Source organism: Anopheles coluzzii, chromosome 3 (genome assembly GCF_943734685.1).
Source record: "Anopheles coluzzii chromosome 3, AcolN3, whole genome shotgun sequence".
Lineage (NCBI taxonomy): Eukaryota > Metazoa > Arthropoda > Insecta > Diptera > Culicidae > Anopheles > Anopheles coluzzii.
In genome coordinates, this window is record NC_064671.1 from 93,979,825 (window position 1) to 93,993,337 (window position 13,513).

Consider the following 13,513-nt stretch of genomic DNA (forward strand, 5'->3'; position numbering starts at 1 on the left):
TCTGCCCCATGGTTTGGCCAAACAACCTCGTTCGAATATTGATGAGCGGGAAAAATGTGGGCGGAATTTAGAGTGAGAGAGAGAGAGAGGGAAAAAACAGCACCAGTAAGGAAAACCCCTTTTTTCGTCCCGATTATCTTTCGTCCAAAATCACACCTCACACACTTAGGAGAGTTTTGTTTTCTTTTTCGCGCAGCTAGTTTATTTTCTTTAGCAATGCAGAGGAAATGGGGTTTTGTTTGGGATCGAAGAAGAGTTTAGTGGGAAATTGGAAAATGAAACAACTCTATTTGACCGGTAACAAATCCCTTCATTATCTCTCACCCGCTCTGCTCTATGCATCGAAAGAGGGATGCTTTCAAAAGCGAAGTTCGAGATAAATTTATTCCAAGGAGTCATCCCTCTATTACGATTCCTTCAAACGGTTGGGGCTCCGCTTGAATTTCAATGCACATCCCTAAAACAACCACTTTCGTGCATCGCGCAAGAAAATTGCTACACATTTATCACGCAACGAACGCGCGCCCCTCGATCGATAACAACACCGCGTATTATCTTTATCGGCCCGTTTTCATCCCCATTTCACGCTGATAAATACCTGAAGTGTCGAAATCGGGATATCATTTTCACGCTAACGTGCCCTTTCCCGCTCCCAAGCCAGGAAGGTCAGGCAGAAGACATTAACATACACCGTGCACCTGGCCTCTACCCATGGCCCTTTCGTTTGCGTTTTATTCCACCGGTTTGATGTTATCCTTCCATAAATGGGCAAAGGATTGAATAACTGGCTCGCGGGCCTGACGCGCGAGACGGGCACATGAGCGGGGAAGGATGCAAAAGAAGAATTGGCTCGACCCCATCCAAACCGACCGGTAATTTGCGCCAATAAATCAACCCAAATCAATTCGACGTTAATCAATATAATTTAACGCCGCAAATGAATCGACGCGGCGAAGCAGGCAGGACTGCGGATGGGCAAGAACCACAACAACCCCCACTGCCTTCTTTGCCGCAATGGAAACAATCGATGCATTGAATATGTTGTTGCTTCACCTCCTCGGTTGCTTCACCCCTCACGATCACGTACGATCGTCTCCGTGTGGCAGTGTTATGCTTTTGAATCTTCTCGCCGGCGCTGCCGCAGCTGTGGCCTTGATCGACCCGGCAGCAAAACAGCACACGAAAGCTGGCGTTAATCGTGTGACAGTTAACGGTTCAACTCGGCCCGATCACCTTACAAAACAAGCGATCCTTCCCTCGCCCTCTGCCAAGCCGGCTCCGGAGGAAACGCTTTTGGCGGGCAAAGGTTGAACCGATTTTTAATGCGCGAACAAATGGCAGATGAAAATTGGTGTAATTTATATCCCGATTCGCCTCGTACCCATGCACACATACGTGGCCCGATCTCGTGCGGCCGATTGATCGGCACATACCGCATAGTGTTGGTGCGCGCTTTACGCCATCCTGGACCAATAATTTATTGGCCATTTTTCCAGCATAACCACGGTCATGGCCGCGGTGTCAATTAAGGGTGAGAAGATAGGGGCAGGAAAACAACGTGCAAGGATGCCACGAGGCGATGGGGCCTTTTATTTATTACATCAACCTCAACTTTGAGCAGCTCCATATTGGGATTAAACGGTGTGCAGGTTTCGATCATTCCGGGGAAAGAAAGATCTCCGATTTGCATAACCTTGGGCTGTTGCTTAAAGACCCACATCTTGCGCCCGTTTTCGTACTTTGTTTTGATATTTTTAATTAAATTACATCACAATGCTATCAGCCGGGTTTCTGTTCTAATCCCTATCACCGGGTGACTCATAAACATTGATTGATGCCTAGGAAGCCACTTCACTCCGCCATTATCGTGTTATCGCTGTACGGTAAGGCAATCAACAACGAACCAAAAACCTTCAGCGTCGATCGAGCACTGTTTGAACTGTGAACAATCTGACGCACACATTCACTAGTACTAGTTGAGGGAGGAGTACTACGGTACTGCCTTGGAGAGTAAGCTTATCAACTACTAACTTCGCTAAATGGTTCGTCCAGCACTGTATAGGCTGTTCTGTTTGCCTTCCGTGATACTGGTCCCAACCCCCAGGTCCCCCGGTAATCAAACCACTTCAGATAGGGAAGCCTTCGGTTGATGGTACGAGTATGGTTTTGGAAAACTATCACCCTCCTCCACGTTGGAGAGATATGTGTATGTTTTGGCACCATCGTGCAGGGTAGTTTACATAGGCACGTTGGATCGTACCTTAGTTCAGTTCCGTGCCAACCTACATCTGTAACGAAGGTTACCCGTTGCTTGCCGTATTTCACATTCGAGCGCTAAAAGCCCCAGTTTAGGCACAAGTGTCGGATCTTCGGAAGTTCAAAGACGCAGAAAGGCGAAGATGTGTTCCCTGATCGGATGCTGTTGCGATTGTGCTGCCTCGATTGCTTGCTGGTAAGTTGACATGGAAACATGGTGAAGTTTTTGAGTCGAGGCATCTCTGCCACTTCACCCAAGTAGGCAGTGAGGTTTTTCCACAATCTCTGTCTTGCACGGTGTGCAGCTTCTCGCACCAAGACGCCTCGAAAATGTGTTGTTTTATCAAAACGATTTGGTTCTGCGTGAAAAGCCTTCTTCAAACCGCGTGCTAGTAAGTAGCTCCAAATACCGGTGTTAGTCATCACACCGACGACGATAAGGTGTTTATCCCCCCCCTAAACAATCACAACAAATTGGGACAAACCCACCAGGAATTGTACCATCTACAGGGGGGTGTATGTGTGTCACCTCTGTTCAGGGTTTCGATTTGATTGAAATGTATTATCAGTTCCGGTGTCAGCCGCCGGTTCCCAATCTTGGTGTCTTGGTACACTGTGACGACAGGGGACAGTCACACACAACCTGCCATCTGAATCAACACACGGTGCTATTTGAATATCTCGGCGATAACACGTATACAGCCCCGCACCTAGATATCCGATAACGAGCGATTGTTTTTTGCGTTATCTCCAAAGCTTTCTATGTAGTTTAACGCTAGGTGCAGACTTCCTGCTCAGTGCCGGTTCGTACACGCAAACGACCGGTTGTGATTGATTACCGGCAACAAACGGTTAAAATGTGTGGTATACTTCGGTGTTGTTGCGATTGCACCAAGCGTATTGCTTGCTGGTAGAGATCAAGATTCTTCGTGCTTTACCTTCATTGTCTAATGCGACTCATCTTCTCCCCTCAACAGCTGCTGTACCTGCGCACTGCAGACGATCTGCTGCATGGTGTTTGTGGTAGTTATCATCTGCTTGGCGATCGGATTGGGCGTCTACTTTGGCATCTTCCACAACCGAGATTCGGACTCCGATACGACCACGCCACGAAGTCTCATACTAAACGCACTGATGCCGGACGGCTTCCACGAGGAAAAGGAATCCACCTGGGTGTATTGATGAGAGAGTCGCCCCACAATGCATCCACTATGAACGCTGTGATATGTGATTAGACTTAGGCAGGAACCAAGGAAAATAGTGTTGCGGCCTCAAGTGTGAGTGTGTGTGTTTTCGTTCCAAAATTTCCCGTTTAATAAATCGAGGTGCACTCACCAATGCTCACCAAAAGCAAAGAAGAACAACATCCAACCGCGTGAATCATCCTTCCCAGTTTGTCCAAGTCTATGCTGACGCAGCTTGCATTTTATCAGTGTCAGTTTGAATGGTTACTTTCACAACCGGTCGTAGATAACGCTAGATTTGTTAGTTGTACCGCGATAAGCCGTCGGACAAGCAGCGACTAGACGATGCACTCCCTTCCCGGAACGAGCGTTAAGGTGTGTGCGATCTCATTTGGCGATAAAGTTGCTCTAATTGGATGGTCAAAATTAAGAAGACCATTACAAATTAAGCTGTCCCGTGTTTGGTGTTTCCCCCTCGTTTTGGCAATTATAAAAGTGAAGCAATTTGAGCTTGAACAATTTCAAACAATGCCGCCCGTTGACGTGATGTGTCTGTACGCCTAAATTTATGTAAATTATCGCACAGTTCTCTCTGTCTCTCTCCCCTCAGCTGCTATCGGAAATCCAACCGGCAGTCGGAACTGTTTCTTCCGAAACGAATCAGTCTGCAAAACACACGACCTGTTCCCTCAAAGTACAACTTCCTGCCGAAAAGCGTGTAAAAAGCGTCACGCAGTCACGCAACGTGCGAGAAGCGATTCGTGCGCTGATGGAAGGATTAATTACTGACTGACCGTCGTGGTCTTGGTCTTCGATCGGCACTACCTGATAGTGTGACAGCCGAAGGATATTTTAAAAGAAAGAAAGTATCAGCTGATTCGAGCTCACAGGTCTGGTGCAAGGTCAAATGGGTGATTGGAAATGAGGGTGCAAATGAGGAGGGGAATTACTTCCACTGGAACTAAGCACGACTTGAGCAACACTCGCGCTTTCAAGTCATGTTACAAAAAGGGTCTTTCAATTCCGGGAATGCGTCGTGACGCTTTACAGCGATAATTTATTCACGCACCCGCAAGTCCGTCTGGGCACTGGGTAGAAGCTATCAGATTGTAAAATTATTCCTGCTTACTTCCGTTCAACCGCAAACGCACTAAAGCGTCCTTTGTCTGAGCGGCTAACTGCGGCTCATGTTGCGGACCAGAAATTATGACGCTATCGTCATTGAGCGTCCAACCGTCCTATACGGTAAATAAATCGCCCAACGAGGAGAACGATTTCGCACCATTTTACGTCACTCGGTCCAGCTAAACAGGGATCCGGAAGCTTAAGGCCCCAACAAGCCTACCCTTTCGTTGGCGTTGGCCGCATCCTATCTCCCAAACTATCCTAACTCCCCGTCAAGCGTCAATGAGCATGCAATTTGCAACGCTGCGTTTGGCACGGTCGTACCTATTTTTCATTCATCTATTGGCATCGGCGGCCGATGCGTTTGTTTTTCTTCACAACTCAGCCCATAGGCCGACACCGCTCGCCCTGTACACGCTCACGGTGCTGGTTGCGTGAGATGCGTTTGAAGTGTGTGCCACCGCTAACAAATGGTCGATCATAAATCCGGGCTACTTAATGTCGCAGCATTGAATTACGCCCGCTTCATGCCCGCCCTCGGTCCACGGTAGGCGTTTCTAAGCACGTAAATTATGGATTATGGAGCGCGAGAAAGGTGCTAACGAACAGGAGCGGGATCTATTTTTACACCATCCAACCAACCAGCCAACCAGCAACTTGCAACTTCTGCGGTGCATGTGCTCGAGCATTTGCGGATCAAATTACGCAACGGTCACTTGCGGCAGCATCAACCGTCCTGCCTGGATGCAGCCGAATTAATCCTGCTGCGTTGTTGCTGCGTGTTGCGCACCGATATGACCATCCGCACCGATCGCACGCACCGGTTAGGTGGTAATTTATGTTCACAGCTAACGTTGCAATCGCTGCTCTTTTTTTCTGCCTAACACGTGTGCAGCTGAAACCAGCAATATGTGTGGTGCAGTGTGGGTGATAATTTCGCTCATCAATGGGAGCGTTATTTATGGGATGATCTTTGAAAACAATCCTGTAATGGGAACCTGTTTCCCGTGTGCTGTAATTGATAAGCTAGCAGCAATTAATATTTTATTGCTTTCAAGTGTTTTAAACGATACGTTTTTCAATTTATTAAGCTTGCCACATCACAAAAATCACCCAACATTCATCCAGAGATAGAACAATTTTAATCAGCTTATTAGTACAATTTAAAAACACAAACCAACTAATCCACCTTGACCTACATCTCTGTGCGATCGATTGCAGCAATGCATCATTTCCCTTCCCTAATGATGCCATTATACCCAAAACATGCTCAACCTATTTTTTATTGGCAACCAAAATGATGATGATGATGATGATGCTGATTCACCTTTTTTTCACAAATGTGCTCAATCAGGTTATGCTTATTTGCCCGCCTGATCCAATAATCCGCTTACGATGTGAATGAGCGAACAAAACTACCCAGAAAAAACGCCTCATGTCAAAAATATTTCGCCATCCTTCAAAAACCTCCCATCGAGCGAGCCTCGTAACGCGCCGAAGCCGCCGGTGCAACGATGCGCATTTCGATCCCGGGCCCGGGGTCTTTTGGCGAAGACATTCGACGACAGCAGCGCGAAAGGGATTTAACAGCACTGGTTCGTCGTCACCATCGCCAGCGACAGCGTCAACAGCGAGACTTTACAAAGATTATAATAAATAAGCCCCTAAATGTTACACAGACAGCAGCAACAGCACAGCTTGTTCTTCTCCTTGCCACCGAAAGCGCTTTAAGCATCCGGTCCCAAACTCGAAGCTGATGATGCCGTTATTAATTAAGCCGTCAGAAGCGTGGCGAACGGAAGGTATTATTATAATATCTTTCTTTTTTTTCTTTTTTTGGTTGGTTCTTACTTCCCTCCGGCAAGCTTTCAGCCGAACAAGTCTAAAGTCTGTCATCGGTTTTCGAACTTTTCTGTCGCTGCACTCTATCGGTTATTTACAAAAAACGATGCAGCAGGGCATTCAGCGAGAAGCTGGAGCGAACGAACGCACCATGACGTAAACCCAGCCGCCTAACTTTCGGTGGAATAAAAATCTGCACCTACTTTAAGCGGATTTTTGGAAGTCATCGGGGCGTTGATACTGCTGCTGCTGCTGCTGCAAACCTGCAACTGGAAGCACAAGGCTACAAACATCCTACCATTCGCTGAAGCGGTGGGAAAATACTTACTTCCAAACAAAGCTGACCCAACGGCGGTAGTCGATAGGAGAGAGTAAGGGTACAAGTGCGGTCGGAAACGAACCCATCACCAAACCCAAACCCAGCCAGGTGAGAGGCTGTTGGAGTAAAGTTTATCAATTTTAGCACCAACTAGCCACCCCCTCTCCCCGAACTACACCACCACAGGACAAAGTTGTTGGATCGAACCGAAGCCATCGCCATCGGTTGTCATCCGCAAGCTGTCGGTTGGTCGTAAATTTTCACCAGCATTTCCACGAAAACGTGCGAAAGGTGTCTTTTTTAAGCATCTTTTTGCACGCACCTAGCCCGAAAGTTTGCCCCAACCTAACCACCGATACCACCGGTGCATTGCATTTGGCGACGACACCTTCCCCGCGGGAGAGAGGTGGGCGGTTGTATTTCTTTGCCGAGTTTATGACCCGAAAGAATTGTGCCATAAATTTGTACGGTGGTGCCCCGATGGTGCCTTACCACGCGCCTTTTGTGAGCTTGCCTGTCCTTGTTGCAAACTGGGAGGTTCATCCCTCGGCGGCACAAAATTGAATCAAGCGCGGGTGGCGCGCTCGCGAACTGCCAAATCGTACTAATTCTTCATTCGCTGAATCGATCCACTGAAGTATTAAGTAGAAGCAGTTCACGGAGCTGGAAATTTATGGCACTCGGACAGGAAATTGCTCCCTGTGCTGTGAATAGTTTGATGCTGATCAATATAAAGCGTTTGAAAAATAAGCACACGAAAAGCTCTGCTGGAGATCCTATTAAAGAAATGATGTCGAACAAATTGCCTAACTTTAGGCGCATTAGATCATTCTTTTCGTTAAATGCTTCCTAGAATCTGTGTATAGTTTTGTTCGGTTTTTTTACCAACACTTGCCAGAAGCTTGCTTCGACAGAAGCCCAAACCTCTCGCGTCGTTACCCGATCTAGGGCGTAATTTGATGGGAAAAGTTTTAACGGCCTCACGCAAACGCATTACCCGCGGGAGATAAATTTGGCCACAAAAGCCCACCGAAGGTTATGATGAACTGCCGGGAAGGCTTTCTAATGGAGCCACCAAACGTCATCTTGCAGGAATGATGTGCAATATTTCGTCTAACACCCGCAGGCTGCTGGATGTTGTTCGCTAACTGACATTAGAACAGACCAAAGGTGAGTAAATTTGTAGACTTTAAACTGTTTGCTAAAATGCAAATTGCTTTTATATGTTTTTATGTGTTATTTTTTCTGTTTCGAAAAAAGTACAATAAATTTCCCCTTAACTAACTGTGTTTGTCGAGAAGTCGAAAGATTGAATGCGCATCCTTCTGCTACCTTAGGCCCAAATACTGGTGAACATATTCTCTGAACGAATAACCATTAACCTCGTTTTTTTTTTGTTTCACTGCTGCTGCCATTAAAAGGATTCACTCCACGGAAAACAATACGGCGCATCGAAGCTGGACTGTGGGATAGTGGGACAATCCCGTTTTCTTATCAACGCACCAGCATCGCGTCGCAAATAGCGACTCCCGGCGGCAAAGGACGGTGGGCCATGTGGCAAACAACTCGTTAGCTCCGTGCTCGACGAAAGCCATTACGACGGGCGCCCGGGTCGTAACAAGCGCCTGTCGTGTTAGCTGCTGCTGCTACTACTACTTCTTGCTACAAAGCAGCAAAACTCAGCTAAAAATTTTATGATGTCCACCAGTCAAATTCACTTCCCCTTGTCCCGCCATGGAAAGGGTTTCCATGGAGCCCCAACATCCGGGACGCGGGAAAAAGGACGAAGACAGTCGTTCAAAGACAGTCGGCCAATGTTTGCCAAAGTTGCTGGCATGCTTCCACATCCACAACCAAATGGGGGAGGGGGATCAGAAGGACAACCGCTTTTTATGGGCACAAAACACTTCGACATTCGCGACCGTTACCGATTCGAACGACCCATGATGATGACTACTGGTATGGCGATAATAATAATAACAGCTAATGGCCACCATTCATAACCGGGGCATGTTATTTTTATTTTCCACTCGCTCGTGTACACGATGATGGTTTTACGATGGTGTCATTTCGCGCGATGAAACATACTATGTGTGTACGGTACGGCGCGACTCATCTTCACGGCTGATCTTACTCACTGTCCGCTGCCCATCTTCAATCTTTCCGCTGGCAGCTTTTTTGACAGCCCAATGCACTGAAAAGGGTCTGCAGAGGAATATTTTGCAATTATCATCAACCGAGAGCTGAGCAGGAACGAGTGTCCAGCCCGGCATCGACACGACACGAGCATAAAATCATAATCCGTTTATTTGTATTAAGTTAATCATGAGCCGTGTGCCGTGTTTGATGGTAGTGGAGCTTGTTTTTTACGACGATTTTTCCGCTTTTCCACTACAACGACACCGGAGCGAGCGGGACGCTTCAGTCTCGCGCTAATCAACGGTTTTAATGCCAATGTTTTGCTCCGTAACGAGGTACGGGCCTGATGGCTTGCGTAGGGTAGGGCATAAAATGGCGAACAGAAGCAATTATGTAGCGGCGTGGAGACGACTCCTTTAAGGACCGATTCCCCCCATGTTGACCAATGATTGTTTCGGCAAAACGCTCTAACAAGCAGGATTTATGCTCGACATCCGAATGCTCACACGGGATGGTACATTTGAAGCTTGAAAAATTGTCATAAACTTGATTAATGAATGTAACAATCAATCCTGAAGGACCTTCTTTGCTGCAACCGCATTGTCTACATTTAGGCGCCAATCGATCGTTTGATGGTAGATTCATAGAACGAATCGATTTATGGTTCTTTTTTTACACCCGTTCTGCACTCTTTAGAGATGACAAGAAAACCCGTCTAGACAGACAATTCTAACCCAATTCTAATGTATCATTTGCTAACGGAACGGGCATTTAGGTGTTTAGAGAAGAAGAGAGTCGCCACAAAAAGTAGAAAGTGTATCCGCTAGAAAAAGTGCCCTTGAAACGAGAAGCATCATTAGCATTGGCTGGAAAGGGGAAAGATTCCTTCGCCAACACGCATATCATAAATTCCTTCACCAGAACCAATCGAACTGCTTGAGTTACGTGTCGAAAATTGCTGTTCTAAGCGGTCGCTTCCTTCGCAATCTTTCTCTCGTGTGCTTACCTCTTCCAAAACGTCTACAAAATTTCTTTCTTTTATTCCTTTTTGATGCAAAAACAGAACATTTTAAAACAATCGCACACCCATCATATAATTTAATAAAGACCGCAGCATTCGAATGTGTGTCCGTTTGGTCCGATTTTGGTGATTTTCTTATGGTTCTCTTCTGTTTTTTTGCAGATTAACTGCTCATTGAAATCTCGAACGAAAACGAAAATGGATCGAATAAAATGGGCAGCAAGAGATAACACACACAAAAAACGCGCTCCCTCGCACCATTGTGACTAACGTTAAATTAAATGGCCATCTGGAAATTATACGTAATTACACAATCACAGCGGTTAGCCATGGCGCTGGTGGGCGAAAAACAAACGTCCCTCTCTCGGGACGTACAAGAACGCAACGAACGGGCGCGTGAGAAAAAAGAAAACTACAATCATCTCAAATTGCTGCCGATCGTCTGCGTCTTTAGCAGGTTGTTTTGAGCAGGTTGGTTGGCTGTTGGTTTTTTTTTTCGTTTGCTTCCTGTGTCGTTTGTGAGATGATTCTCAAATCCCACCACAATCGATGGGTGTACCGCTTGTCCGGATTTGTGATTCGTTTTAATCCGGAGAGAAACGTTTGTGTCATTATTCAATTATGAATATTTTGTTTATGGAATTTGGGGAGATTGTTTTAGCGCCGAAAAGGAGAATCAATTGCAGCCCCGTTTGCGTTTCAATCACGTTGCAAAAATGTGCTCGCTTTCCGCATGACGCGCACATCGATTGATCGCTTCTTTCTCGTTACCTTTCCGAACGACGCACTATCGAATGTTATTCCATCTGGCCAATCAAAACGCATCGGAAGGAGGGTGCCGATTGCAGATTTTCCTCGCCAAATGGCAGCGGCACTAATCCCCGTCTCACAGTGGTGTAAATTTTGTCTCCAACCCCAACGGAAAGAATGGCTTTCGAGGGGGAGGAGCACATTTGCGAGGCTGCTTCCGGACGCGCATTTGGTTGGCCGGGTTTCGTTTGGCTGGGCTGTGTCGCGCGATCGTCACTCACGCCAACGCAAACTGCATGTGCACGTGACGTGTCGGTGCAGATAAATCAGCTCCCAGTTACCCCGCTCCATCCCATGGTTGCTGGTATCCGTAGGGTTTTGTAGGAAGCAGGCTTTTCCGGCTGAAATTTGCTACCACCGGATGTCGCCGTGTTGCAGGTGTCGTACCGTTTCAGTCTTCTTACGTAAAACCCATTTTTCAGCACCTCACAATGGGCTTCTTTCCTCGCAGTAGATTAAAAATGAGAGGAAAAAGGCGTGTTATTTATAACCTAAATTACGTTATTACTTAGTATAATTAAGGAAGAGTTGAAGAAAAAAGTAAGATTTTTTCAATATTTTTTTTACGCTCATTTTTCCCGCCAACTTTCGGTTGTTCTCACTGTGCCATCGAAGGATTAAGATAGGACACGCACAGGCTACCAAAACCGAGCCTCCACCGTCAGCCACGTGGTTACAACGGTCCTAAAACGTTGGTTTGCAACTCGGTGTAATCATACGCGTCGGCGATAATGAGCATCGAGCGCTCCCAATCAGTCTTACACAACGTGTGGCAGAATGTTAACAGCACTCGACTGGCAAAGTACGTCAACGACAAAATCAACAAAATACCATGGATAGGAACAAAACTACCTGTCCGTGAACATGTATCGAGCTGCATTGAGTGCGTTTTGGGGACGGCTCAACACTGACAAAAAGCGCCCAAAGATATGCAATGCACGTTGCGCAATCATCTTATTAAATCATTGCGTAAAGCTTTTGCGTCTATTTTTTACCGTAACGCCTTCGTTGTAACGGCTTAAGCGAAGATATGTAAGCTTCCGAAAGGCTTATCATTTGACATGGACGACACTGAAGCGAAAATAACTTCATCACATCTCCCGGCCCAGCCTGACCTGAACGGTTAACCGCAGTGGAATGCTTTCCTACAAATATTTGCCAACCAACCTGGAATGCAAAAGTGAGTGTGTTTTACTTTTCTACCGCCAACTTCTTCCGTAATGTTTTAGTTTGAAATGTTTTTTCTGGCTGCTCCCCCGTCTCTATTCATCCTTGACTTTTCCTAACGAACGTTGCTACCCACGCCGTGTGGAATTCGAATAAAACTTTCGTTCTTCTTTTCTTCTTGTTTTCGTGCCTGCAGCACGTTTACGACCTCTCCAACATACCTCCTTGCCACATCGAGCTCAATGCAAATTGTAGGGGTTGAGGAGCTTTTTGCTACTTCCCATTGCCGCAGTCTTTCATCTTTGATCTCCAAAAATAGAAACACCAAGGCAACAGCAACCACCTATTTCCTACTTCGAATTCTGGGACAAAAGTCAACCCGAAACTATTTATACCCTTTTTGAAACAACAAACTCGCAAAAAACACACACACACACACACTGGAGTCGTGTAAGGCATCTAAGCAAGCTTTGTGGTGCGATCCGAATGGAATAGGAAGGTAGGTATCGGTCAGCCTCCTTCCCCAGGTTTTTTATAGTACTCCAAAGTGGAAACTATATCCTTTGGGAAGGTGCAAGACCATGCCAGCTTAGCGACACCAAGGGAAAGCTCGCCCACACATCGTCTAGCGGCAATGTCTCACAAAACAAACCAACTCAATGTGGGAAAAACAGTCCTTTCGGTGGAAAATCCCACACCCCAGTTGCGTTAAATAGGTTAAAGAAAGGATCCCGGGTTCGATGACGCAAAGCCACAAACATTCGGTGAAATAAATTGCTCGGAATTCCTACGACGGCAAACTTAAATACACTACACGCATTTGGCTTGATCGCTCTAAATCAACACCCTCGACCTAGAGAACGACTTGTTGCAGCAGAGTGGTGTGGGTAGTTATGACATGACGCAATGGGAGACGAAAGCATTGAATAAGATGTAGATTATAATAGCATGAGCAGTCTAACGTATCTGCAAATACCTACAGAAGCTCAACAATAATTAAAACTGTTAAACAAAGTTCGTCAATTGCGATTCAAAATTGAATTAGGTTCTTGTTCATTGATTGTTGTTTATTTAAGACTAAATCTTGAACAAAATCATTTAAAATTATGTCTGCAAGCAGGTTTCGTCAACGTTTCAAAGAATTCCTCCCCTTGTTCGGCACTCGCGCCATCTATCGGGATTCCCAAGACTCAAACCTGCTAGAAGCGTTACTCTCTCCTAGCGTAACAACGTTACCAAGGAACGTTATTATAGTTTTATTTATTCGTTGAATAATGTTGAGGTATGAATACCTAGTCACACTAACTGATCATTAAATTACTTCCTGGACTTCAATTTACTACTCAAAAAGGATCAATTTATTTATTTTAGAAAATAACTTATTCCAGCCAAAACAAGTCCCTCCGGCAGCTGCGGCTCTACTGTTTTCTCCCGGCTGTCATATTCAGTGTGGCCAGATTTTTTTGTCAAATTTCGGTATGAGCAGCAACATTTTATCTGTAGTTTTCGGTAGGTTAAAACTCGAAACTCAGTTAAAAAGAAGTATTAAGCAGGGGGGAGGGTGCTGATGCGCAAAATGAAAGTTTCATCTCACGAGAATATGCATTCTTTATCTAGGGTATGGATTAGATTTGGTTTCCGATATGAAAA

The 13,513-nt window shown here is 45.9% G+C and overlaps 1 protein-coding gene across 3 annotated transcripts; it reads left to right on the forward strand.

The window, feature by feature from the left end:
• The first annotated feature begins 2,232 nt into the window (after positions 1-2,232).
• LOC120958333 (protein midgut expression 1-like) lies at positions 2,233-3,622 on the forward strand. 3 transcript variants are annotated; one of them, XM_040381049.2, is made up of 2 exons: positions 2,233-2,452; positions 3,234-3,622. In XM_040381049.2, exons 1-2 carry the CDS (start codon positions 2,400-2,402, stop codon positions 3,436-3,438), a joined length of 258 nt encoding a protein of 85 aa, XP_040236983.1. In that variant the 5' UTR covers positions 2,233-2,399; the 3' UTR covers positions 3,439-3,622. The 3 variants fall into 3 exon arrangements, with proteins under 3 accessions (XP_040236983.1, XP_040236982.1, XP_040236984.1); XM_040381048.2 differs by lacking the exon at positions 2,233-2,452 and adding an exon at positions 2,525-2,648; XM_040381050.2 differs by lacking the exon at positions 2,233-2,452 and adding an exon at positions 2,719-3,166.
• The last annotated feature ends 9,891 nt before the right edge of the window (positions 3,623-13,513 follow it).

Coding starts and splice junctions, on each gene's coding strand:
- LOC120958333 (XM_040381048.2), top strand. CDS start 2,587: ATGTGTTGTTTTATCAAAACGATTTGGTTCTGCGTGAAAAGCCTTCTT. Junction 2,649..3,233: donor CTTCTTCAAACCGCGTGCTA/GTAAGTAGCTCC, acceptor TCCCCTCAACAG/CTGCTGTACCTGCGCACTGC.